General features: G+C 43.7%; 1 protein-coding gene across 1 annotated transcript in view; it reads right to left on the bottom strand.

The window, feature by feature from the left end:
* The window catches only part of CARMIL3 (capping protein regulator and myosin 1 linker 3), a gene marked incomplete at its 5' end in the record, with an annotated part of 97482 nt that overhangs the window by 54394 nt on the left and 15856 nt on the right, over window positions 1-27232 (bottom strand). The window contains 10 exons of the mRNA XM_070728722.1: window positions 509-603; window positions 733-821; window positions 2198-2273; window positions 5220-5293; window positions 6156-6226; window positions 8477-8574; window positions 8824-8945; window positions 9375-9434; window positions 11961-12011; window positions 21991-22085. Coding sequence (XP_070584823.1) covers window positions 509-603; window positions 733-821; window positions 2198-2273; window positions 5220-5293; window positions 6156-6226; window positions 8477-8574; window positions 8824-8945; window positions 9375-9434; window positions 11961-12011; window positions 21991-22085 — 831 coding nt within the window. The remainder of the gene's footprint in view (window positions 1-508; window positions 604-732; window positions 822-2197; window positions 2274-5219; window positions 5294-6155; window positions 6227-8476; window positions 8575-8823; window positions 8946-9374; window positions 9435-11960; window positions 12012-21990; window positions 22086-27232) is intronic.

The raw sequence follows: 27232 nt of genomic DNA, 5'->3' as shown, positions 1-27232 counted from the left end.
GGAATTTCCAGGAGCCCATTTCTGACCTCCGGAGGGCCTCTAGAACCTGGGGGAAGCCATTTTCGGCCTCCTGGAAGTCCAAAGATATTCTCCAGAGCCTGGGGAGGGAAAAACTCTCCCAGCCACCCCGTGGTGCAGGAGGAAAGTATGCCAGTCCCACCAGGCCCCTCCCCTCCCAGGAACCTCCACATGGCCCATTTTGGATGCCAGATAAGTGTGGGGCCCACACGGAGGCTCTGAGAGGATGAAAAAATGGACCTCGAAGAAGTTCCAGAAGTCTGGAAACGGGCCTTTTTTTGGCCTCCGGAGGGCCTCTTGAACCCAGGGAAGCCGTTTTTGGCCTCCTAGAAGCTCAAGGAAATCCTCCAGGGCCTGGGGAAGGCAAAAAGCGCCCTCCACGTGATACAGGAGGCCGAGTAGGCCACGCCCACCATGGCCACGTCCACCCAGCCACCGGACAGAGAACGGGTTGATAAAATTTTTTAGAATGTTGAGCTCCGTCAATCACCTTTGTCCTCCAGTGGGTTGTGCGAGAGCGTCAAGAGATGGAGGGCGGTGCTGGGGTTTTCCGCCAAAACGTTGGCAAGTTTAATGGCAAAATCCCTGCAGGCCAAAGAGAAGGAAAGCGGATCAGGTGGGAATCTTAACCATTGGTGAAGGGATAAAGAAGCAAGCGATAAGAATGGAGAAAGACAAGGCAATGGGGGTGTCAATGTCAGGGATGGGGCTCACGTTTTTAACCCTGCGTTGTCCAGCACGAGTTCTTCCAGGTGATGCGATTTGCTCACCGTGTGCAAAATCTGCTCGGCTACCTCGGAGCCCTGAAAGGGAAAAAAGAAAGGGATGGGGGAAGGAGGAGGACTTGAGCTGGCCCGGATGACTGGAAGTCCTGCCAAACATTTGAGCAGAGTTCTTGTCCACCCACCCGTCCATTTATTTTTCCATCTATCCTTTCCATCCATCCTGGCATCTATCTATTTGTCTGTCAATCCATTCTTCTATTCATCCATCCATTTTCCCATTCATCCCTTCATTCATCCTTGTATCCATCAACCCTCTCACCCATCTATCCATTACTCCATCATCTACTCATCCATTATTCTCACCCAGCTATCTATCCATTCATTTCCATCGATCTGTCTATCTGTTCATTAATTTTTCCATCTATCCTGGCATTTATCCATTTGTTTGCCCATCTGTTTCCCTTGCCATCTATCCATTTTTCCATTCATCCCTTCATTCATCTATGCATCCATCCACCCTCTCATCCATCCATCCATCATCTACTTTTCCATTCACTGATTCTTCTCACCCAATACATCTATCATCTACTCATCCATTCATTCATTCTTCCCATCCATCCATCTATCCATCTGTCCATTTCCATCTATCCCTTTATTCATCCTTGCATCCATTGTTGTGAGCCGCTCAAGTCTTCGGAGAGGGGCGGCATACAAATCTAATAAATAATAATAATAATAATAATAATAATAATAATAATAATAATAATAATAATTATTATTATTATTATTATTATTATTATTATTATTATTATTATTATCGAGCTGCAACGACTCTGGCATAAGCCAGTGAAAGTGGTCCCAGTGGTACTTGGCACGCTGGGCGCAGGGCCAAAGGATCTCAGCAGACATTTGAAAACCATCAGAATTGACAAAATCTCCATCTGTCAATTGCAAAAGGCCGCTTTACTGGGATCGGCAGACATAATTCGCCGCTACATCATGCAGTCCTAGGTGCTTGGGAAGCGCCCAACTGGTGATGAAATACGAAATCCAGCATAGTGATCTCGTTTGCTGTGTTGTATTGACATAATAATAATAATAATAATAATAATAATAATAATAATAATAATAATAATAATAATCCATCTATCCACCAACCCATCCCTCACCCATCTACAGCCGCTCTGAGTGTTCAGAGAGGGGCTGCATAAAAATCTAATAAAATACTATTATTATTATTATTATTATTATTATTATTATTATTATTATTATTACTCATCCATCCATCTGTTGGTCTATCCATCCATCCATCCATCCTCCATTCATCCACCTATCCATCCATCCATCCATCCATTCTTCCCACCATCTTGTAAGTTGAGGACTACCTGTTATGGACAGAAGGTGACCTGTTAAGAAAGAACTCAAGAGCAGTGGTAGGAATGGTAGGAACTTACCAGCCGCAAATCCTTGCAGTAAAGTTTGGTAAACCACTGGTTGTAAGCCAAAGCTGCCACAATCAAAGCAAGGTCTCTGGGATGAGAAGAAAAACGGAAATGAAGGTGTTTGGTGGGGGAGAAACTTGGAGGAGGATAAGCCACCGATGGTTCATCTCAAAAAAGTTGTCTTTCAAAACTCACCCTTGATTTCTAGAGCAGTGTTTCTCGTTTTTGTCCCTTTAAACTGCATGGATGTCAACTCCCAGAATTTTGGCTGGGAAATTCTGGGAGCTTGAAAATCCAAACAGCTTATAAGTGACAGAGATTGAGAAATACAGTGGTACCTCAAGATACGAACCCCTCGTCTTACGAACAACTCAAGATACGAACCCGGGGTTCAGAAAAAATTTGCCTCTTCTTACGAACTTTTTCCGTGTTACGAACGCCAAACCCGAACTTCCGGGTTTGGCGTTCGGAGGCTGCTGGGAAGCCGCGCGGCTGTTTTAAAAGGTGACAGCCGGGCTGGGGGGCTTTCCAGCAGCCTCTGAACGCCAAACGCTGAAGCCCCCCAGCCCGGCTGTTACCTTTTTAAACAGCCGCGCGGCTTCCCAGCCGTCTCCCGAAGCCGAACGCCAAACCCAAACTTCCGCGTTTGGCGTTCGGAGGCTGCTGGGAAGCCCCCCAGCCCAGCTGTTACCTTTTAAAACACCCGCGCGGTTTCCCAGCCGTCTCCCAAAGCCGAACGCCAAACCCAAACTTCCGCGTTTGGCGTTCGGAGGCTACTGGGAAGCCCCCCAGCCCGGCTGTCACCTTTTTAAACAGCCGCGCGGCTTTCCAGCAGCCTCCGAACGCCAAATGCGGAAGTTTGGGTTTGGCATTCGGCTTCGGGAGACGGCTGGGAAGCCGCGCGGTTGTTTTAAAAGGTCACAGCCGGGCGGCAGCGGTTTTTTTTGCGGGGTTTTTTTTTTGGTTGCACGGATTAATTGACTTTACATTGTTTCCTATGGGAAACAATGTTTCATTTTACGAACCTTTCGTCTTACGAACCTCCCCCTGGAACCAATTAGGTTCGTAAGACGAGGTATGACTGTACTATCCTAGAGGATTTGGAGTCCCTGAGAAAAGAACAAAATTTAGCAACTGATCCTCAGCTGGATGGGCGTCAATAATGAGCCGCTCCCATAATGGTTGGGATTGCTACTCCAATAGTGGAAATGCAGAGCGCATGCATCCGCATGTGCCCCCAGAGTTCCACATGAGATTTTGCTTCTGCACATGCGCAACAAGAGAAATATTACCCGAGAATGCTCGCAGGCATGAAATTTTGGTGATTTACTGCTTTTTTTTTTGCTTCCTGGCATCACGGAAGCAAAGTAATCGGTGAAAATCAACAAAATCTTGTGCATGCAAGCGTCCTCACGTGAGATTTCACTTCTGCGCACATGCACAAAAGCTGAACCTTGCGCTGGGCGTATTTGTTCCTGCCAGGGCCAGACTGGTAGCGCCGGTGATGGGCGGCCCCTCACTGTTGGATGTGATAATAGGGGGCGTGGCCTACTTGGCCTCCTGCATCACAGTGGGGGGGGGCATTTTTGTCCTCCCCAGTTTCCGGGCGCTTTCCTCGAGCCTCCAGGTGGCCGAAAATGGCCTCCCCCTGGCTCCGGAGGTCCTTCGGACACAGACTTCAGAGGAGAATCAGAACTGCAGAAGAAACAATGGCTGCCAACCTGCCTTCCATTGAGGGCCTGTAGACTGTTGGGGTTAACGACTCTACTACATGCTTGCACTGTCTTGTAAACACATCTCTATGGTCAGGTCGCAATTAACTGACCAGATGACCAAAAGGGGCAGGCATTCTACAGGGTATATAAACCTCTAAAGAGTGGATGCCCTCCCCCCTTCTCTTCTACCTCTTCTACCTTCTTCTTCTGAACTCCTGTGTGCTCCATTGTCCTTGGCTGAGGACACATGTATGAGATGAAATCCAAAGCCATCCTCACCCATGGGACCATCCAGAAGTTATTAATATGGACTGGAATATAAACCTATCTGCCTGCAATCTATCAATTGCATGAATCAACATAATTGTAAGGAAAGATTGTATTTTTCATCCTTATGAAGGAGTGGTCATCCATTGCTAACAAATGGGATTCTGAACCACGTGTTATTTCTTGCCATGCTAACTCCGCTGCAAATTAAGCCAGCTGAACTCTGCTTATACAAATAATATTAATAATAATCAAAATACCCAACATACACTGCATGAGTCAAAAAGAGGGCGGGGAAAATATTTACTGACCCCTCGCATCCTGGACACAAAATGTTTCAACTCCTACCCTCCTACCTGTCGCTACAGAGCACTGCACACCAAGACAACTAGACACAAGAACAGTTTTTTTCCGAACGCCATCACTCTACTAAACAAATAATTCCCTCAACACTGTCAGACTTTTTACTAAATCTGCACTTCTATTTCTAGTAGTTTTTCTCATCGTTCCTATCATCCTTTTCCTCCCACTTAGGACTGTATGACTGTAACTTGTTGCTTGTATCCTAAGATTTTTTTAAATATTGATTGTTTCTTCATCGTTTATTTGACCCCTATAATCATTAAGTGTTGTACCACGTGATTCTTGACAAATCTATATTTTCTTTTATGTACGTTGAGAGCATCTGCACCAAGACAAATTCCTTGTGTGTCCAATCACACTTGGCCAATAAAAATTCTATTCTATTCTACTCTATTTCTGGACTTCCAGAACTTCCAGGAAGCCCATTCCCCCCCCCCACCACCAGCCTTTCTGTTGTCCCTGCAATTACCTAGCATCCAAAATTGGCCACATGGAGATTCTTGGGGGGGGGGGAGGGGGAGAGAAGGGGAGGGAATGGGTGGAGCCAGCCAGTCCTTGCAACTACTGTTTCGGTGAACCTGATGCAAAATTAGCATCCGTTTCGCCGGAACCGGTCCAAACCGGCTGAATCCCACCCCTGGGGAGGGGAGGCCCCTGACTGATGGTGGGCTCCAAAGGTGGCTTCTTACCGGCTTTCCAAGTGCGAGAAATCCAACAGGTTGAACTCCCGGTTGTCTTCGGAATGATAAATCGTGTCCACATCCTGGAAGCAGTCGGGAAGGCCAGAGATAAGAAAACAGTCCCATTATTTTTCACAATTTCAACGGACTCCTCCCAAGACCTCCATCCCCTCCAACCAACCATCACGGCCTGTGGAAAGGACCTTGGGAGTCGGAGGGAGGGCTGCCGAGTATAGAATGGATAGATAAGAGGCGGCTGAGCCCTTGGGAGAAACGGGACCGGAGGAAAATTATTGGAGAGGGGAGGGAAGAAGAGGAAAGGGGCAAGAGGAGAAGAAGAGAAGGGGAAAGGGGAGGACAGGAAAGAAAAGAAAAGGAGGGAAGGAGAGAGGGGAAGGAGAGGAGAGGAGAGACGGAAGGAAGGAGGGGGAAGGAAGGGAGGAAAGAAGGGATGGGAGGGGGAGAGAAAGAAGGGGAAGGGGATGGGAAGGAAAGGAGGGACAGAGGGAAGGGAGGGAGGGGGAGGGGAGGGATGAGTGGGAAGGGGAGGAGAGAAGGGAGGGAGGAAAAAGGGAAGGGAGGAAAAAGGGAAGGGAGGGAGGAATGGGGAGGAAAGGAAGGAAGAAGGGAGGGAAGGGAGGGGTGGGATGGGGAGGGGAGGAGAGAAGGGAGGGAGGAAAAAGGGAAGGGAGGGAGGAAGGGAAGGAGGGAGGGAAGGAAGGGATAGAGTGGGGAGGAGGGAAGGAAGGAGGGAAGGGAGAAAGGAAGGAGGAGGGTGGGTGGGAAGGGGACAGAAGGAGGGATGGAAGGGAGGAGCAGAGAAGGGAAGGAGGGAGGGGAGAAGGAAGGGATGGAAGGGAGGGAAAGAGAGAGGAAAGAAGGAAGGAATGATATTTTGACGAAGGGGACGAACCATGCCTCCCTCTTCTTGCCTGGTCAACTCACCCACTGAACTTCCTCCCGGCAAGACTGTCCATTGTAATCGCAAAGGGCAGCATATGTTTCGGAGAAACCTCCTGAGGATGAGCCAAAAAGAGAGACAGAAAAAGAGAGAGAGTTGCATTCCCTCTCAACTGCCTTTCTGGACAAGCTGAAGATGCCTCTTGCACTCGCAACCTTCTTACAAGAGTTCCTCTTTCATTCTTAACCCAATCCTGGCATCCAGACCAGGAGTGTCAAACTCAATTTCATAGAGCTCCACATCAGGGTTGTGTTTTGACCTCGGTGTGGGCTGGGGGGGGGGGGGGATGGCAAGGGTGGGAATTGCCAGGATGGGGACGGCCAGCTCGATGTCCTGCAATCCTCAGCCAGTGAAAACAGAGCCCGGGAAGGCTGTGTGCAGCCCTGCCTGGCTCCATCTCCGGCTGTGACGTCCTCCTGCACTCCTCCTGGGCATTGTTTTTGGCTGTGATGTCCTCCTTCACCCCTCCCAGGCTCCCTTTTTGGCTGTGATGTCCACCTGCAGCCTTCCCGGGTGCCGTTTTCAGCCGCTGCCTCCTCCTGCAGCCCTCCTGGGCTCTGTTTTTGGCTGCAACGTCCTCCTGCAACCTTCCCGAGCTCCATTTTCACTGTCAGAGGCACCATGGGCTGGTCCCTTGCAGTTTCCAAGGTGGCCCTGTGGGCCAAATCTAAGCACCCTGGACGTCTTGAGTTTGACATCCCTGATCTAGACAATCTAGCGCAGTGATAGCGAACCTTTTCTTCCTCGAGTGCCGAAAGAACATGTGTGTACGCTATCGCTCATGAACGAGTGCCAACACCCATAATTCAATGCCTGGGGAGGGTGAAAACAGCTTCCCCCACCCCCCGGAGGCCCTCTGGGGGCAGGAAACAGCCCGTTTCCCAACTTCTGGTCAGCCCTGTAGGCTTGTGTTTTGCCCTCCCCAGGCTCCAAAGGCCTCCCTGAAACCAGGGGAGGGTAAAAATGCCCTCCCCCATCCCTCCGGAGGCACTCTGAAAGGCAAAAATGCCCCCCCGAGCCTCTGTGCGAGCCAAAAATCAGCTGGCCGGCACAGACATGCACGTTGGAGCTGAGCTAGGACAACGGCTTGCATGCCAGCAGATATGGCTCCGAGTGCTACCTCTGGCACCTGTGCCATAGGTTCGCCATCACTGATCTAGTGTCCCAGGACACATTTATATTTATAGTCTTTAGCCTAAATCAGGGGCCTGCAACCCATGGCTCCGGAGCTGCCTGTGGCTCTTACATCCCTCTGCTGCAGCTCGCTGTTTCTCAAAGTGTGTGTCACAACTGCCAATGTGTGACACCAGCCAGCACATGATTTATTGAGCTTTTTGACCAGAGGTGGATTCCTCCCAGTTTGGACCAATTCGCCCAAACCGGTAGCGACCCACGTTACGATGACGTCACAGAATCAGTTCGATCGGTGCTAGTTCATGGGCTCTACCATCTTTTTTAGGGGAGGATTTTTTTAAAAAAAATTATTCTGAGCATGTACAGAAGCCATGTTTCTGCCCTTCGCATGTGCCATCTTGTCTTTGGCTTTTGGGGGGAACCGGCAGTGAGATAAGTTAGAACCCACCCCTGTTTTCGAACCATCTTTTTTTTTCCATCGTTCAAAATGTTTTTTGTTGCCTGCAGAAATAAAAATTGTGTTTTCTCTGCAGCAGATCATTGATTTCACAAATGCAACACACTATAGGGTTTTTTTTATATACGTAGCATAAAGTTGTTTTTTTTAAAGATATATGCAGTGTTATCTTCATTTTATATGTCAAAAGGTGTTTTGTGGCTCCCGGTGTTTTCTTTTCTGTGTGTGAACCAGGTCCCAATGGCTCTTTGAGTGTTTAAGGTTGCTGACCCCTGGCCTAAAACATTATAAAACGTTTAGAAGGAGCCACAACAACTAGCAAATCATGACTTTTAAAATGGATTTTATTTTTATTTTTTTTCGTCCGGCTTCCTCGAAACGAAACCTCAGCCTCCCCAGGCGATGTACCTTTGATAAGGAGAGATGACAGAAATCTGATTTATACGCTTCTTAAAGCCTCAGTGGCTACAAGCGCTTAAAAGCAGAATTACGTGGCTAAGTGGACGTGGCCGGATCCAGCAAAGCAATTTGTAGCTTTTTATAAGAACGCTTCCGGGATTCAGGTCAGTGGGCTAAGTGGAAAATATACCAGAACTGTAATTAAAATTTCATACAATTTGCTTCGCAAGGAAGATAGCGGTGCCCGGACACCGCTGGAGTAGCGGGGCTGAAAAACCCAAGCCAGACTCTGAGTGTCGACCGCCCGTCTCTCACCGCAAATGCTGTGAATGGTGGAATTCGAACTTTCTGAATTGGGGGACACATCCCGCGACGTCTCTGGCGTTTCCACGTTCCCGTGACGGATCAGGCAGCTGGAATGGAGTAAGGGGCGGATGGGGGGGAGAGAAAGGAATTTATATCAGAGTCTGGATTTCAATCACAGAACCACAAGGACTTTGCAGTGGTCACTAAGTGCCCAAAACAGTCACAACTCACTCTTTTCTGTGCCATTGCAATTTTGAACAGTCACTCGATGAATTTTAGCTGTACCAGCCCAAACCAAAAACACAGGCACTGTTTGGTCATTTTTTCAAGCATTCTTGCTGTTCTCGCTTACTTACACGGAAGCTGGGTTCGGGAAAATTTTGGCTAAAGCAGAGTTGACATGTCTGGTCATCTGTCCGGCACTTTCTGGAGTCGGAAATTTCAGGTTATAATTGGCCTTTTCTGTTTCCACCAGGATCTGAATGCCAGATCAGAATGAATGAATGAATGAAGGAAGGAAGGAAGGAAGGAAAGAAAGAAAGAAAAGAAGAAGGAAGGAGGGAGGAAGGGAGGAAGGAAGGGAGAAAGGAAGGAAGGAAGGAAAGAGGGTGGGAGGGAGCAAGGAGGGAGAGAGGGATGAAGAAAGCAGGAAGAGAGAGGAAGGAGGAAGGAAAAAGGGAGGGAGGGAAGGAAGGAAGGAAGAAGGGAGAAAGGAAAAAGGAAGATGGAGGAAGAAGATAATGAAATCAAGGAAGAGGGAAGGAAGGTGGGAGGAAGGAAGGAAGGAAGGAAGGAAGGAAGGAAGGAAGGAAGGAAAGGAAGGAAGGAAGTTTTAAAGATCAATCCCCAAGCCAATAAATTAAAACCAATTTTATTTTATCTTTTAGCAAACTAAGCAGTTCCTTACCTGGTTGTGATTCAAGGGGTTTAATGCTCGGATCTCCAAGACGTTGAATGAGCTTTCGGGCTACGCAAGAGAAGGAAAAAGTTTAGTTTGGATTTCTACAGGCATAAAAAATGTACATTTTATTCAAGTCAAATGCCATCTCAAGCATGTGACCCTGTGTTTTTTTCCTTGACAACAATACAGGATTTTTTTTTGCTGAGGCCTATGTGATTAAAAAAAACAAAAAAACAGCCGCAATGTTGGCATTTCAAATCTCCATTCAATGTTTAAGAATTCTGTTCTGTCCTATTCCATTAATATTCCATTCCATTGTTTCCTTACTCTATTCTATTCTATTCTATTCTATTCTATTCACATTCTTTCCCTATTCCATTCCATTCCATTCTACTCAATCTATTTTCTATTTCATTCCATTCTTTCTTTATTCTATTCCATTCCATTCCACTCCATTCCGTTCTATCTATATTATATTCCATTCCATTCTATTCTATATCTATATCTATATTCTGTTCAATTCCATATTTTCTATTCTATTGTACATCTATATTCTATTCAATCCCATTCCATATTTTCAATTCAATTCAATCCAATCTATATTCTATTCCATTCTATCTATATTCTATTCCATTCCATTCTTTCCTTAATCTATTCTATTCCCATTCTATCCTTATTCTATTCTACTCCATTCTATCTATATTCTATTCCATTCCATTCTTTCTTATTCTCTTCTCTTCCATTCTTTCCCTATTCCATTCCATTCTATTCCATTCCACTCCACCCCACTCCATTCTATCCTTTCCTAATTCTATTACATTCTCTATTACAGTGATGGCGAACCTTTTCAAAAATCCGAGGAGCTGGCCAGAGGCCATGTGTGCGCCGGAAAATGGACGACTCCAGTTGAACCCCAAATTTTTGCTGCTAAGCGAAGTATTGGCTTTCGCCCCATTTTACGACCTTTCTTGTCACAGTTGTAAAGTGAATCTCTTAAGTGGTTAAGTCAGTCATGCAGTTGTTAAGTGACCCTTGCTTCCCCATGGGTTGTCAGAATGTCACAAAAGGGGATCACGTGACCCCAGGACACCACGACCGCCAAGAGGTTAAATTTTGATCCCAACTTTGTTGTTAAGTGTGAAAAATCGTCATGTTACTTTTTTTCCCCCAGTGCTGTTGTAACTTTGAATGAACTGTTGTAAGTTGAGGACTGCCTATAACATGAGGATGGGACACCACTAGGAAATCCTGGTGGAGTAAACTAGACTGGGACTCACAATCAGGAGGAATCTTGCCCCTAAAATGAAGAGGGATGTGTTTGTTGTGAAGTCATCAGGAACAGAGTTTGTTAGCTTTAGCTAATTTGAATTCTTTGGATAAAGCCGTGGTTCTCAACCTTTCTAAGGCCACGATTCCTTAATACAGTTCCTCGTGTTGTGGTGACCCCCAACCATAAGTCTAGCACCAATTCTTCCAACAGAGCTTTGAGCTGATTGGCAGGAAGGTCAGAGAGGCGCCCCCACTGTAAACGCCTGTTTGGTCGGATTGTAAAAATATGTTCCAAGATGCCAGAATAGAAGCTTTAGTTCATAATACCAGAAGAAATTTGTCTTTTCCCAAGGTCTCAGGTGACCCCCATGAAATGGTCATTTGACCCCCCCAAAGGGGTCCCGACCCCAAGGTTGAGAACCACTGGGATAAAGGGAAAGGAGACCACCAGAAATTCCTAAATTTCCACTTAGAAATTACTGGAAGAAAACATGAATTGCCAGAAAGGAAAGAGACTCTTTGCTTTAGATCAATGTTCCTCAATAACCTTTTTTTTTTTTTTTCAAATGTTTATGCTACAAACAGCTGCGAGAGCAATCGTGGGCTTTCCCAAATATGCCCATGTTACACCAAAACTCCGCAGTCTGCATTGGTTGCCGATCAGTTTCCGATCAAAATTCAAAGTGTTGGTTATGACCTATAAAGCCCTTCATGGCACTGGACCAGATTATGTCAGGGACCGCCTTCTGCTGCACGAATCCCAGCGACCAGTTAGGTCCCACAGAGTGGATCTTCTCCGGGTCCTTTCAACTAAACGATGTTGCTTGGCGGGACCCAGGGGAAGAACCTTCTCTGTGGCAGCCCCGGCCCTCTGGAACATCTCCCCCCAGAGATTAGAATTGCCCCCATCCTCCTTGCCTTTCGTAAGCAACTTAAAACCCACCTCTTCCGTCAGGCATGGAGGAACTGAGATCCTCTTTCCCCCCTAGGCCTTTAAAATTCTATGCATGGTATGTTTGTATGTATGTTTGGTTTTTATATTAATGGGTTTTTAATCGTTTTTAGCATCAGATTATTATTGTACACTGTTTTATTGTTGCTGTTAGCCACCCCGAGTCTCTGGAGAGGGGCGGCATACAAATCCAATAAATAAATAAATAAAATAAAATAAATAAACTTTTTAAGACATGAGGACTTCCACTCCCAGAATCCCCAGCTTTGGTGACTGAGGATTTCTGGGAGTTGAAGTCCGGCCATCTTAAATTTGTTGAGGTTCAGAAACACCATATTAAATGGACCTATTCTTTATTTCGTTCCACTCACTTTGGCAGGCATCTTCATTCCAAACAGATAAATACGCCAGGTGGTAAGAACCTGTCAAGAAAAATAATAATATGTCAAGCCGGCTGCAGAAGTTGGTGATAAATTAAGAGCTGGCCACATTATCTATGAAAGGAGGGGCGAATTTCAGGAGGCAACTACAAAGCATTTTTTAATATGCCTACATGGCATCGGGCCAGAATACCTGCGGGACCGCCTTATTTATTTATTTATTCATTCATTCATTCATTCATTCATTTATTAGATTTGTATGCCGCCCCTTTCCGTGGACTTGGGGCGGTTCACAACACAATAAAACAATTCATAACAAATCTAATAATATACAATTTAAAATTTAAAATAGTTAAAAAAAACCATTTTTAAGCAGACATACCTACAAACATACCATACATAAATTATATAGGCCCGGGGGAGATATCTGCCGCATGAATCCCAGCGACGGGTGGGGTCCCACAGAGTCGGCTTTCTCCAGGTTCCGTCAACTAGATAATGTCGTTTGGTGGGACCTAGGAGAGAGCCTTCTCTGTGGGGGCCCCAGCCCTCTGGAATCCGCTCCCCCCCAGAGATTCACACTGCCCCCACCCTCCTCGCCTTCGGTAAGAGTCTTAAGACTCATTTATGCCGCCAGGCTTGGGGCTATTAGATTCTTGCCCCCTGGCCAATGAATGTAGAAACATAGAAGATTGACAGCAGAAAAAGACCTCATGGTCCATCTAGTCTGCCCTTATACTATGTCCTGTAATTTATCTTAGGATGGATATATGTTTATCCCAGGCATGTTTAAATTCAGTCACTGTGGATTTATCGACCACGTCTGCTGGAAGTTTGTTCCAAGCATCTACTACTCTTTCAGTAAAATAATATTTTCTCATGTTGCTTTTGATCTTTCCCCCAACTAACTTCAGATTGTGTCCCCTTGTTCTTGGGTTCACTTTCCTGTTAAAAACACTTCCCTCCTGGACCTTATTTAACCCTTTGACATATTTAAATGTGTCGATCATGTCCCCCCTTTTCCTTCTGTCCTCCAGACTATACAGATGGAGTTCATGAAGTCTTTCCTGATACGTTTTATGCTTAAGACCTTCCACCATTCTTGTAGCCTGTCTTTGGATCCGTTCAATTTTGTTAATATCTTTTTGTAGGTGAGGTCACCTGTGTTGAGAGAATGCTGAATGAATGGAATGACTGTTTTTTATGGATTTGGGGTGTGTGTTAGATTTTAAATTATTAATTGGATCAAAGATACTGTATAATGTTTATTATGTGGTGTGAGCCGCCCCGAATCCTTGGAGAGGGGCGACATAGGAGTCCAATCAATCAATCAATCAATCAATCAATATTGCATTCCACCAGGGCAGAAGTGAAGATTGCATTCCATGCTGGTCTCAATCCGAATGGCTAACATGGCAAGTGATTTTAATTATATTGATAAAATTATATAATCACAATAATGTAGTAGAAAAAAGCTAAAACCGGTGAATCTGAGAGCACAAAATGGCTTTTCTGAAATTGTGGTGGGGTTCTTTTTGTTCCTTTAAAGTTTGGCGTTGCTTTTTGGTCCATGCTCTCTGCCTCAAGGTCACTCTGGTTGGGGATCAGTGGTGCGTCGCGGCAGGTTCGCAAGGGTTCTCATGTACCGAAAATTTCAACCCACTCACTGAGCTGGGGGCAATGGCCCTCTGTCTAGGTCCCCGAACCAATTGTCCATTTGTTGCAGCTGACAAAAAACCCTCTGTACGACGCAAATTCATCGCAACATGGACCGGTAGGGAAGATAAGCTTTTTAGTGACTTTTAAATGATTAGATTTGTTATACATTGTTTTATTGTTGTTGTGAGCCGCCCCGAGTCTACAGAGAGGGACGGCATACAAATCTAATTAATAATAATAATAATAATAATAATAATAATAATAATAATAATAATAGTAAAGACATGATGCTGTGGCACAGATGATCCACTGGAACTTGTGCCAGAACTACCATTTACCAGTGGCAAAGAACTGGTGGGATCATAAGCCCAAAAAAGTGGTCAAAAATGAGCAAGCAAAACTACTGTGGGACTTCCGACTTCAGACTGACCGAATTCTGAAGCATAACACACCAGACATCCTGATTGTGGAGAAAAAGAAAGTATGGATCATCGACAGCGCAATCCCAGGAGAAAGCAGAATTGAGGAGAAGCAGCTAGAGAAATTAGTGAAATACGAAGATCTAAAAATTGAGCTGCAACGACTCTGGCATAAGCCAGTGAAAGTGGTCCCAGTGGTACTTGGCACACTGGGCGCAGTGCCAAAGGATCTCAGTGGACATTTGAAAACCATCGGAATTGACAAAATCTCCATCTGTCAATTGCCAAAGTCCGCTTTACTGGGATCGGCAAACATAATTCGCCGCTACATCACGCAGTCCTAGGTGCTTGGGAAGCGCCCGACTGGTGATGAAATACGAAATCCAGCATAGTGATCTCGTTTGCTGTGTTGTACTGACTTAATAATAATAATGATAATAAACGGAACGCGCTCCTGCTGGCGATGATGGGTATTGTTGGCAGTGATGGGCTGCTCGACTTATCTCCTGCCGGAGCATCCTCGGGGGCTGTCACATGCACACGCATCGGCATGAGATTTGTTTTGGTGTGAGTGTGAGATTTGGGCTATTTTCACCGATATTTTTGTTTTCATCTATGCGCAGAAGCAAAAGTCTACGGAGAGGGGCAGCATGCAAATCTAATTAATAATAATAACAATAATAATAATAATAATAATAAATAAATAAATAAAAATTTGGCAAAAATTGCCGAAATCTTGTCTTGCACACGTCCTTGCATAAAAAGCCAAATATCGCGCAGGGGTGTGTCACCGGTGTGCAGCTGCACACACATCCCAGAATTTTCTACCGGAGCCCTGTACCTAGGCGCACCGCCTGCGGCCATCCCTGGTTGTCGACCTTCGGAAGACACTCAACCAGCCACGGTGCTGGTGTAAGAATTCCTCCTCTGGTTTCGAAGGGAATATTGGAAGGCAGAACCGCGAAAGGCATTTGTGAGTCTGTTGTTTTTATGTGAGCCAGCGAGGGAGGAGGGGGGAAAAAAAAGACAAATTGACTAATCAGGAAATCAGAGGGGGGAGCGGGTGTGAGCCATTAAAAGTGCAAAGAGAGCGAGAAAGGATGAGGCGCCTTTGCCCATTTGCAAGGGAGAAGCCTTGAATTATTGATGGCTTAAGATTTCTCGCTTAGCAACGGGGGCTTGGGAGGCACTGAGGTGGGCTGGAGATAATATAACAACTGGCACAATTGCTCCCTAGCCGTGGTTGTTAAAAAAAAAAAAGAAATCAGGAGTCTGGTGGCAGCTTTTACGACTCACCCTTTTTATTTAAAGAAAAGCTTCCCAATGCATCCGTGGAAATGATCAGGAGCTCGTGAAATTTGCTTTTTTAAAAAATAAAACGAGCGGGTCGGAAAAGACGCTCCCGGACGCTTGAATTATTATTTTTGGCGACCGCAAAGTTTATTTTATTTATTTATTTATTTTATTTATTTTGTCAAACAATTATAGAGTGGTAATTTGTACAAATAAAACATTAGATAAGTAATGATAAAAAGTAACAAAAGAAGACAATAGGACAGGGACGGTAGCCACAGTGGCGCGCTTATGCACGCCTCACTCTTAAGAGTTAAGCAGGGGGGTCAAACTCAAGGTCCACGTACAAATCCGGCCCACAGGGTGGTTAGATATGACCCGCAAGGCCCCCCTGGAAACAGCAAAGGTGCCTCTGCCAGGGAAAATGGAGTTCGGGGACCACATGCGGTCCTCCTGAACTCTGTTTTCGGCTGTGACGCCCTCCTGCAGTGCTTTGCCAGTGAAAATGGAGCTTGGGGAGGACACGTGTGGATGTCAAGACCTCCGTTTTCAGCCATGACAGTCTGCTGCAATCCTCTGCTAATGAAAACGGAGGGCCGCCCACCAAGCTCTGATTTAAACTGTGATGGCCTCCTGAAGCCCTGTGTCGGCTAAAAGTTCGAGGAGGCCTCACAAACTCTGTTTTTGACCACAATGGCCTCCTACAGCTGTTTAGCAGCAAAAATGAAGCTCACTGGGGCCTTCGTTTTCACTGGCAGAGGGCTGCAGGAAACAGTTATGGGTGAAAATGGAGGTCGTGAGGCCCCTGCATTGGCTGCCAATCAGTTTTCGGTCACAATTCAAAGTGTTGGTTATGACCTATAAAGCCCTACATGGCATTGGACCAATATACCTCTGGGACTGCCTGCTGCTGCACAAATCCCAGCAACCGATTTGGTTCCACAGAGTTGGCCTTCTCCAGGTCCCGTCGACAAAACAATACCATCTGGCGGGACCCAGGGGAAGAGCCTTCTTTGTGGCGGCCCTCTGAAATCAGTCCTCCTCGGAGATTAGGACTGCCCCCACCCTCCTTGCCTTTCGCAAACCTTTGAAAACTCATCTATGTCACCAGGCATGGAGGAATTGATATATCCTTAGCTGTCTTGACTTTATGTATGGTGTGTTTGGTTTGTATGATTGTTTTTAATAGGGGTTTTTAAAAGTGTTTTAACATTGGATTTGTATATGATGTTTTACTTGTTATGAGCCGCTCCCAGTCCTCGGAGAGGGGCGGCATACAAATCTAGTAAATTATTATTATTATGTCAATACAACTCAGCAAACAAGATCACTATGCTGGATTTCGTATTTCATCACGTCGGGCGCTTCCCAAGCACCTAGGACTGTGTGATGTAGCGGCGAATTATGTGTGCCGATCCCAGTAAAGCGGCCTTTTGCAATTGACAGATGGAGATTTTGTCTATTATTATTATTGTTGTTGTTGTTATTGTTGTTGTTCTGGTTTTAGCAATTACATACAACTCTTATTAAATGCATCATTTCATGAATAAAGAAACTCCATTTATTTCTCTGCTCTCCTGTAATTCAACACATTCCATACATGCAGTTGGTCCGTTATCTCTCTTAGTTGCATTCCTCACATTCCTCCTCCTGCTCCACTTAACAAGATTTATTTTCCTAACAGCATGACTTTGAAAAACAGCAGAACTGACAGTTAACAACACAGAACTACTGTTGCTTACTTTAACGTGGCAAAAACACATCCATTTTTCCCTTCGGCAACGTTGAAACTCCATCCTTCTTTGCCACTGACTCCCTGACGTGCCAAATACATCACTGCAGTATTTAACCCATTCCTCTCCTTAATATCTTCTTCCAGACCTCTGTTCTCTACGTTTTTGAATCCTTCTGAATTTAGGGTTAACCCAGCGAGCATCTGATTCTCCCTCGCTAGATCCTGAACTCATAGCCCCATCCTGTGGCTGGCCTCCCACCTGTTCTACAACCTGCAACCCTGGGCCCCCCACTAATTCATAAACGCTATCTGAATCCAAGTCCTCAATATCTTCATCATCCTCCAACTGATCAGGAGTATGTACAACAATTATTAATTATGTATGCCCCCCCCTCCAAACTCTGTTTTCGCTGGCAGAGGGCTGTAGGAAGCCATCGTGGTTGAAAAACAGAGCTTGGAAGCCCATTCTCTCTGGCAGAGCTCTCGTGCCACCGGTGATCCTGACACTAGTGACCATGGCCCCTGGCCATGCTGGTCAAGCTGGCCCTCACCACACCGGACTCCTGAAGTGAAACACAGCCCTGATGCGGCCCTTAATGAAATAGACTCTGATGCTTGGTTCTTAAGCATTGTGAAATCCGTCTGCCTTTGCTGACCCCTTTTTAGTGTTCTGCTCCGCCATAGGATAGGTCCAACATGCAAAAAAAATGGCGGCTTTTTTTTGCAGCGTGAAAACAGGTACAGTGGTACCTCGGTTCTCAACCACAATTCGTTCCAGAAGTGTGGTTGAGAACCGATTTGGTCGAGTACCGAATTAATTTATCCCATAGGAAATAATGGAAATGGATTTAATTGGTTCCCAGCCCCTGTTGACTCACTGGGAACCAATTAAATCTATTTTCTTTATTTCCTATGGGATAAAAAATCTGAGGAGCTCTATAAAAAATCTGAGGAGCTCACAATTCAAAGTGTTGGTTATGACCTTTAAAGCCCTTCATGGCATTGGACCAGAATATCTCCGAGACCACCTACTGCCGCACGAATCCCAGCGACCGATTAGGTCCCACAGAGTGGGCCTTCTCCGGGTCCCGTCAACTAAACAATGTCGGTTGGCGGGCCCCAGGGGAAGAGCCTTCTCTGTGGCGGCACCGGCCCTCTGGAACCAACTCCCCCCGGAGATTAGGATTGCCCCTACTCTTCCTGCCTTCCGTAAACTCCTTAAAACCCACCTTTGTCGTCAGGCATGGGGGAATTGAAACATCTCCCCCTGGGCATGTTTAATTTATATATGGTATGCGTGTGTGTATGTCTGTTAGTATATGGGGTCTTTTAAATCTTTAAACATTTTAAAATTGTTAGATTATTCTGATTTGTTGTTACATGTTGTGAGCCGCCCCGAGTCTTCGGAGAGGGGCGGCATACAAATCGAATAAATAAATAAATAAATAAATAAAATAAGCGCTCCAAGCTGCAGGAAGGGTGGGGGCGGCTGCAATCCCGGCAGCTTCGGGGGGCTCCTTTCCTTAGTGCTTTGTCTTGTTACCTGTAGGCAGCTGCACCAACTTTCTCCTTCCCGGCGGCAGCAACGGCGGCAGCTTCCCTTCGAGTAGCAACCGCGCCGGGAACGTCACTTAATGAAGGGAAGCTGCTGGAGCGGCAGCAACTGCTGAGATGGCTCCGGCGGCTTCCCTTCATCACATGACGTTCCCGGCGCTGTTGCTACTGGAAGGGAAGCCACCGCCATTGCCGCCGCCGGGAAGGAGAAAGTTGGTGCAGCTGCCTACAGGTACTGTAACAAGACAAAGCACTGAGAAAAGGAGCCCCCCGAAGCTGCCAGGATTGCAGCCGCCCCCGGCAGTAACATTTCGGATAATGAACAAAATTTTCTGTGGCTGTTCGGTATCCAAATTTTTGTTCGGATACCGAAGGAAATTTTTGCTGAAAATTTTGTTCGGTATCTGAAATGTACGACAACCAAGGCATTTGAGAACCGAGGTACCACTGTATTTGCAAACTTCCACAGTAACTGCACTTCACTCTCTGTAGCTAAGAAATTCCCCTTCAAAGTTTTAACCTGCTGTTCTGTTCGAAAAAAGTTCCTAGTGATATGTTCGGGTCACATACGACCCGGACCGAAAACACTTCATTTGAAGTGCTTATGTTTGGTCAATTTGAAAACTTTTTTCACTTGGAAAGTAGTCTGAACATTTCTGCACACAATGATATGAAAATTGAAATGAAAAAATTAATCCTTATTGGTTTATTTTGCACATAAATGTGCCGCCCCCCCCGTTTTTGTGATTTTTTTTCAATTTATGGATAGTTTTGCTTGCAAAATGCATTCTATTTTACTAAAGTTGGTGTGGGATTGGTAGCTTGAACATTACTGCACACAATGATATGAAAATTGAACTGAAAAAATTAATCCTTATTGGTTTATTTTGCACATAAATGTGCCTCCCCCCCGTTTTTGTGAAATAGTCTTTAATTTATGGATAGTTTTGCTAGCAGAATGCATTCTATTTTGCTAAAGTTGGTGTGGGATTTGTAGCTTGAACATTTCTGAACATAATGATATGAAAATTGAACTGGAAAAATTGATGCATATTGGTTTATTTTGCATATAAATTTATTTCAATTTATATAAAAATTATGCTGTTAATTTCAAACTTACATACTTTTTTTTAGTAAAATGGATTTCTTTCATAAAATTAGTTATCTGGCTACAATGTGGTTGATTTTCAAAAGGATATTCCAAATATTTATAGACAAATATGTATAAACAGTGACAATAATGGCACACAGCAAGGCCGGGGGGTGTGGCCCTTTTGTGGCAAAAATAAACCAATAAGAACCATTTTTTTCAGTTCATTTATATTTTTCTCATGTTCAGAAATGTTCAATTTAGTATATCAAACCTTTTGGGGGAAAATTCCTTAGGGATTTGTAGCCTTAAAAAAAATAAATTGACACGAAATTCAGAAAGGATGGGGGGAGGGGCTTTTTGATCAAAATAAAAATATAAGTCTCAATTTTTCCAGTTCAATTTTCATATCATTATGTTCATAAATGTTCAAACTAGTTTTCCAGTTGAAAAAGTTTTCAAAAAGATTAAATTCAAGTACCTAAAAAAATATTTTTGGTCCTGTCATATACGAACAGAAACAGATTTGAAGTTATGATTTTTTTTTGCCCAGAAAACAATTAGCCACCACCCCAAAAATATTTTTTGATGACCAGCATTGTTAAATTGAGTAAATGAATGCCTAAGATTTTAAAGAATATTTCGGATTTGGAGCATAAAAAAATAAAAAGTGAAAATGATTGCAAGCAGCCGAGGGGGGGGGGAGGCCTTATTTCTGATGTTAAAAAACCAGTAAGAATCATTTTTTTCAGTTCCTTTATATTTTTCTTATATTCAGAAATGTTCAAGCTACCAATCCCACACCAACTCCAGTAAAATAGAATGGATTTTGCAAGCAAAACTATCCATAAATTGAAAAAAAATCACAAAAACGGGGGGGGCGGCACATTTATGTGCAAAATAAACCAATAAGGATTAATTTTTTCATTTCAATTTTCATATCATTGTGTGCAGAAATGTTCAGACTACTTTCCAAGTGAAAAAAGTTTTCAAATTGACCAAACATAAGCACTTCAAATGAAGTGTTTTCGGTCCGGGTCGTATGTGACCCGAACATAACATTAGGAACTTTTTTTGCTCAGCAAAAACTAAGCCCCCCACCCCCCCAAAAAAATTCTCATAGAGAGAACCCCTGAAATGATGAAAAGTCATGAAATTTCAAGTTTCAGATATGCAGGGAAAATTTTTTACAGGGACTCAAACTTGGCTTCGGGTCGCATACGACCCGAACAGAACAGCAGGGTTTTAAAGTGCCCGCTTAAGTCAAATTTAATTCAAGTAGCCAAATTCGGCAGCAGCTCTTTCATACAGTTTGTCCTTGACTTAAGACCACAATTGAGCCCAATTGCTAAGCGAGAAGTCTGTTAAGTGAGTTTGGACCCGTTTCACGATCCTTCTCTCTTTTCACAGTGGAGGAGCGAATGATTGCAGTTGTTCAATTAGTAACACAATTGCTTCAACCGTGTTCAATTAGTAACACAATTGCTTCAATTGTGTTCAATTAGTAACACAACGCTCCGCATATTGGCTTTGCTTGTCAGGAGATCGCAAAAGTGTAGACCTGGGATAGGGCAACCGTCGTAACGATGAATCCATTGCCAAGCATCTGAATTTTGAACAGGGGACCCCAGTTCTTTTTGATCGGGTGACCCTGGCTGCAATGGTTGTTACGTGTGAAAATCGGTCAAGTTGCTTTTTCGGTGTGATTTCGCACAGTCACTAAATGAACTAAATGATGAGGACTAGCAGCATCATTTGGTTGTTTCTGTTTCCAAAAACACCACTCTAAAAGCTGCAAGCTAGCAGGTGTCGTAGTTTCACCTTAGGGCGGAGAAAAACTCTATCGGTTGACTTAACAGCCTGAACCTCTGGGGGGTCTGCTAGTATGGGCAGATCCCCCTACGCTAGGGGATTCTGGGAAGGGAAGAGAAAGGAGAAGGAATTCTGGGAAGGATGAAGATTCTCCCAAGGAATTCTGGGAAGGGAGAAGGGTGAAGATTCTCCCAGGGAATTTTATGGAGGGCAAAATTTTCCCAGGGAATTCTGGGAACTGAGAAGGGCAGATACTCCCAGGGGATTCTGGGAAAGAAAAAAAAGGGCGCAGATCCTTCTAGGGGATTCCGGGAAAGGAGAAAACGGGGGGCAGATCCTCCCATGGGATTCTGGGAAGGGAAAACAAAGGGAAGACAAAGGGATTCTGGGAAGGGAGGAGGAAGGAGACAGATCCTCCCAGAGGATTATGGGAAAGGAAGAGATGGGGGTAAAACTCACCAGCACCCGGTCTTCATTTTTCTTGGGTTTAGTTTCGAGCTTCACCCTCACCAGGAGATGGACGGCAGGCCGGTTGAGAACTTTCCGGATGCTTTCTGCGAAGGAGAATGGCAAAATTAGAACGGGAAGGAAGGACTTCCTCGGCCAATCCCCTCAGTAGATTTGGGATCCACTTCCAAGGATGTGTTCTCCACCCATCTGCAATCCCCGGATTAAAAATGCAACAGATAACAGGATAATAGAATTGGGAGGGCCTCCGGAGGTCATCTAGTCCAACCCGCTATTCAAGCGGAAGAAAAATAGTCATTAACAGTCTTTTTTCAGTGCCATTGTAATTTTGAATGGTCATCAAGCCAATTGTTTCAAGTCAAGGGCTGTTGGATTTATTTATTTATTTATTTATTTATTTATTTATTTATTTATTTATTTATTTATTTATTTATATTTGTATGCCGCCCCTCTCCGCAGACTTGGATACCTGGAACTTGATGATATTACTAATATTATTGTATTGTATTGTATTGCATTGTAGTGTAGTATACTGTATTATTCTATTCTATCCTATCCCATTCTATCCTATTATTGCATTCTATTCTATTGTTCTATTGTATTGTATTGTAGTGTATTAATCTATTCTATTCTATCCTATCCTATTATTGTATTATATTCTATTGTTCTATTCTATTGTATTATTGTAGTGTAGTGTAGTGTATAATTCTAATTCTATTCTATTCTATTCTATCCTATCCCATTATTGTATTCTATTGTGTTGTTCTATTGTATTGTATTATTGCATTGCATTACATTGTATTGTAGTGTAGTGTAGTGTAGTGTATAATTCTAATTTTATTCTATTCTATCCCAATCTATCCTATTCTATTATTGTATTCTATTGTATTATTCTATTGTATTGTATTATTGCATTGCATTGTAGTGTAGTGTATTGTATTATTCTATTCTATTGTATCCCATTCTGTTATTGTATTCTATTGTATTGTTCTATTGTATTGTATTATTGTACTATATTGTATTATATTGGAATTGGAATTGAAATTTTTTATATTTAAACAATGCTGCACTTCAAAGGTTAGATGGCCTAGAAGAGGGCTCCCCAATCTTGGGGACCTCAGGGACCACCACATCCATAATTTTAAGTTCCGCAGACTACTAATAAGAATTTTTTTAAAAAAAGATAAATAAATTTGTAAAATAATGATCAGAGAGCTGCCATTTTATTAATATGAAATGCATCTATTTAGGTTAACAAAATTATAAATGCTTATTTAATCATAACAAAATCTTTAAAGGTTGTTTAAATGTAACAAAATTATTAAAGGTAGTTTAATTATCACAGCTTATTTGACACTGGTTTGCTAATGTTGTTGGGAAACAGTTTCATATTCCAGAGCTATAACTGTAGTCCTTTCCTTCCCTTCCCTCCTTTCTTTTCTTATTCTTCCTTTCCTCTTCTTTTCTTTTCCTTTCTTCTTCTTTCTTTCCTCTTCTTCTTTTCTTTTCCTTTCTTCTTCCTTTCCTTTCATCTTCTTTTCCTTGACTTCTTCTGTTCTTTTCCTTTCTTCTTCTTTTCTTTCCCCTTTTCATTTCCTTTCCTCTTCTTCTTCTTCCTTTTCTTTTCTTCCTTTCCTTTCCTTCTTCTTTTCCTTTCCTCTTCTTCTTTTCTTTTCCTTTCCTCTTCCTTTCCTCTTCTTCTTTTCTTTTCCTTCTTCCTTTCCTTTCCATTTCATTCCTATCCTTTTCCTTTTCTTTCCTCTTATTTTCTTTTCCTTTCCTCTTCTTCCTTTCCTTTCTTCTTCTTCCTTTCCTTTCCTCTTTTCTTTTCCTTTCCTTTCCTCTTCTCTTTTCCTTTCTTCTTCTTCCTTTCCTTTCCTCTTCTATTTTCCTTTCCTCTTCTTCCTTTCCTTTTCTCTTCTCTTTTCCTTTCCTCTTCTTCTTTTCCGTTCCTTTCCTCTTTTTCTTTTCTTTTCCTTTCCTCTTCTTCTTTTCTTTTCCTTTCCTCTTCTTCTTTTTCCTTTCTTCTTCCTTTCCTTTCCTCTTCTTTTCCTTTCCTCTTCTTCTTTTCCTTTCCTCTTCTTCTTTTCTTTTCCTTTCCTCTTCTTCCTTTTCTTTCCTCTTCTTCTTTTCTTTCCTTTCCTCTTCTTCCTTTTCTTTGCTTTCCTCTTCTTTTCTTTTCTTCTTCTTTTCTTTTCCTTTCTTCTTCTTCCTTTCCTTTCCTCTTCTATTTTCCTTTCCTCTTCTTCCTTTCCTTTCTTCTTCTTCTTTTCCTTTCCTTTCCTCTTCTTTTTCCTTTCTTCCTTTCCTTTCCTCTTCTTCTTTTCCTTTCCTTTCCTCTTCTATTTTCCTTTCCTCTTCTTCCTTTCCTTTCTTCTTTTCCTTTCCTTTCCTCTTTTCTTTTTTCCTTTCCTCTTCTTCTTTTTCCTTTCTTCTTCCTTTCCTTTCCTCTCCTCTTCTTCTTTCCTCTCCTTCTTTTCTTTTCTTCTTCTTCTTTTTTTCCTTTCCTTTCCTCTTCTTCCTTTACTTTCTTTTTTCCTGAACTGGATTAATTGTTCTCAACCATATCTGGCCCAGGGGGACCACCAAAAATTTTCTTGCAGACCACCAGTGCTCCACAGACTACAGGTTGGTGACCTGTGGCCTAGAAGACGCTGATACTTGAACATAGATTTTCTTTGACATTTATATATTTTATTGTGTTTACTAACCTAGATGAAACGTTAATATATATTGCTTGTCCACACGTTATATGTCATATATTAAATACATAATAATAATAAGAGGCTTTGGTGGATATCAACTGACCCACTATCTCCCTCTGGACAACTTCTTAGTTTCAGCGTTCAGCCTAACGAAGTTGTTCTCCATTCTCACCCCTCGGGTCAAACTGAAACCCACAAACATCCTGAGCTTCGTGTGTGACGAGTGCGAGGCAATGGAGCCCCTGGCTCGGCGCGCAGGGCAGTGGACCGCGACATTAGAGATGACAGTCGCGGTCAGGAAGATGGATTGATCTTGACAGTCAAGGCAGAAGCAGCCCAGGAGGAGGAGAAGGAATCTTCGGAGATTTGATCAAGTTGCTTGACCAAATGCTATCTGAGAACAGATTATGGACAATAGGTGTCTCAAGTAATTGAGACAAGTTTGACAACTAGGACGGGAGGGAATAGAAGTGGATCAAAATTGAGGCGAAGTAATGGCGAAGAGCCTGTGGATGGCAAAAAGCGGGCCCAATAGTAGGCCCGTTGGGCCCTTTTTCACCCTCAATAAGCTTAAGAGGCTTTCCTGAAGTGGAGAGGGCAAAAACTTCCCAATGAAACCTGGGGAAGGCGAAAAATGGTCTAATGGGCCTACCAGAAGTTTGTTTCCAAATTTCCAGTAGGCCCGTTGGGCCATTTTTCACCCTCAACAGGCTCAAAATGCTTTCCTGAAGCCTGGAAAGGGCAAAAACAGCCCAATGAAGTCTGGGGAAGGCAAAAAATGGTCCAAAGAGCCTACCGGAAATTTGTTTCCAAACTTCCAGTAGGCCCATTGGGTGCATTTTTCACCATCCACAAGCTCCTGAGGCTTTCTTGAAGCCTGGGGAGGGTGAAAATGGCCTCCCCCTGCTCTCCGGAAGGCCAAAAATCAGCTAGCCAGTGTGCACATGCATGCTGGAGCTGACATAGGGTGATGCTTCGCGTGGCCTCATATATGGCTCTGCGTGCCACCCGTTCATCACGGTTCTAGCCCTTTAAATACTTAAATAAATAAAACATAATTTAAAAAATAAAAAAAATAAGGGAAGTCTACCTAATACAGGTGGTCCTCGATTTATGACTACAATTAAGCCCAACGTTTCTGTTGCTAAGCTAGACAGTCGAGTTTTGATCCATTTTGCCACCTTTCTTAGCACCGTGATTCAGTGAGATCACTGCAATTATTAAGTGAGTTGCAAAGTTGTTAAGCAAACCCGGCTCCCCAAACACACACACAAACTGACTTTGCTTGTCAAATAGTCACAAAATGGGATCGCATGTGAATCCAGGACACTGCGACTGTCTGCAGTCTGCATTGGTTGCCGATCAGTTTCCGGTCACAATTCAAAGTGTTGGTTATGACCTTTAAAGCCCTACATGGCATTGGACCAGAGCACCTCCGGAACCGCTTGCTACCGCATGAATCCCAGCAACTGATAAGGTCCCACAGAGTTGGCCTTCTCCAGGTCCCGTGGACTAAACAATGTCGTTTGGCGGGCCCCAGGGGAAGAGCCTTCTCTGTGGCGGCCCTGGCCCTCTGGAACCAACTCCCCACGGAGATTAGAACTTCCCCCACCCTCCCTGTCTTTCGTAAACTACTCAAGACTCACTTATACCGCCAGGCATGGGGGAGTTGAGACACCTTTCCCCCCAGGCTCTTTTATACTTTGATTTATGTTTGGTATGAATGTGTTGTTTGGTTTTTTAAATAATGATAGGGTTTTATATGTTTTTAATATTAGATTTGTTCTACTATAATATTGTTTTTATTATTGTTGTGAGCCACCCTGAGTCTACGGAGAGGGGTGGCATACAAATCTAATAAATTATTATTATTATTATTATTATTATTATTATTATTATTATCTATTACTGCTGTGAGCCGCCCCGAGTCTATGGAGAGGGGCGGCATACAAATCTAATAAATAATAATAATTGTTATTATTTTCTATTACTGCTGTGAGCCGCCCCGAGTCTACGGAGAGAGGCGACATACAAATCTAATAAATAAATAAATAAATAAATAAATAAATTAATTAATTAATTTGGGTGCCCAAGCATCTGAATTTTGATCATGTGACCAAAATGGGGACGGTGCAATGGTCATATGTGTGAAAAACTGTCTTAAGTCACTTTTTTTCGGTGCCCTTATAACTTGGAACAGCCACTAAAACAAATGGTCGTAAGTCGAGGACTGTCTGCATTAGGCCTCGCACACCAGTTTGTTCTTGCTGATGGTTTGCTCCCGAATAACGTTGATCCCTGGGCTGCATAATCTTCAAAGCAAGATTTATCTATTTTTTTTCCCGCTCCTGCTTTTCACTTTCTTTCGCTTGTTATTTCAAAAGCCTTTTCCTGTGCTTGCATAACGTTGCTTAACCTGAAAGAAAAGTGCAGGTTTGATCTCAGAAGGGTATTTTGGACAAAGAGAATGCAAGCCCACATCAGTTAGACAGAAAAATGACTGGAGGCAGTTCCTTGTGATTCAGCCA

The sequence above is a fragment of the Erythrolamprus reginae genome, chromosome Z (assembly GCF_031021105.1).
Source record: "Erythrolamprus reginae isolate rEryReg1 chromosome Z, rEryReg1.hap1, whole genome shotgun sequence".
NCBI classification, from domain to species: Eukaryota; Metazoa; Chordata; class Lepidosauria; order Squamata; family Dipsadidae; genus Erythrolamprus; species Erythrolamprus reginae.
Note: the sequence above shows the minus strand (reverse complement) of the source record. Positions and strands in the feature narration are given on the sequence as shown.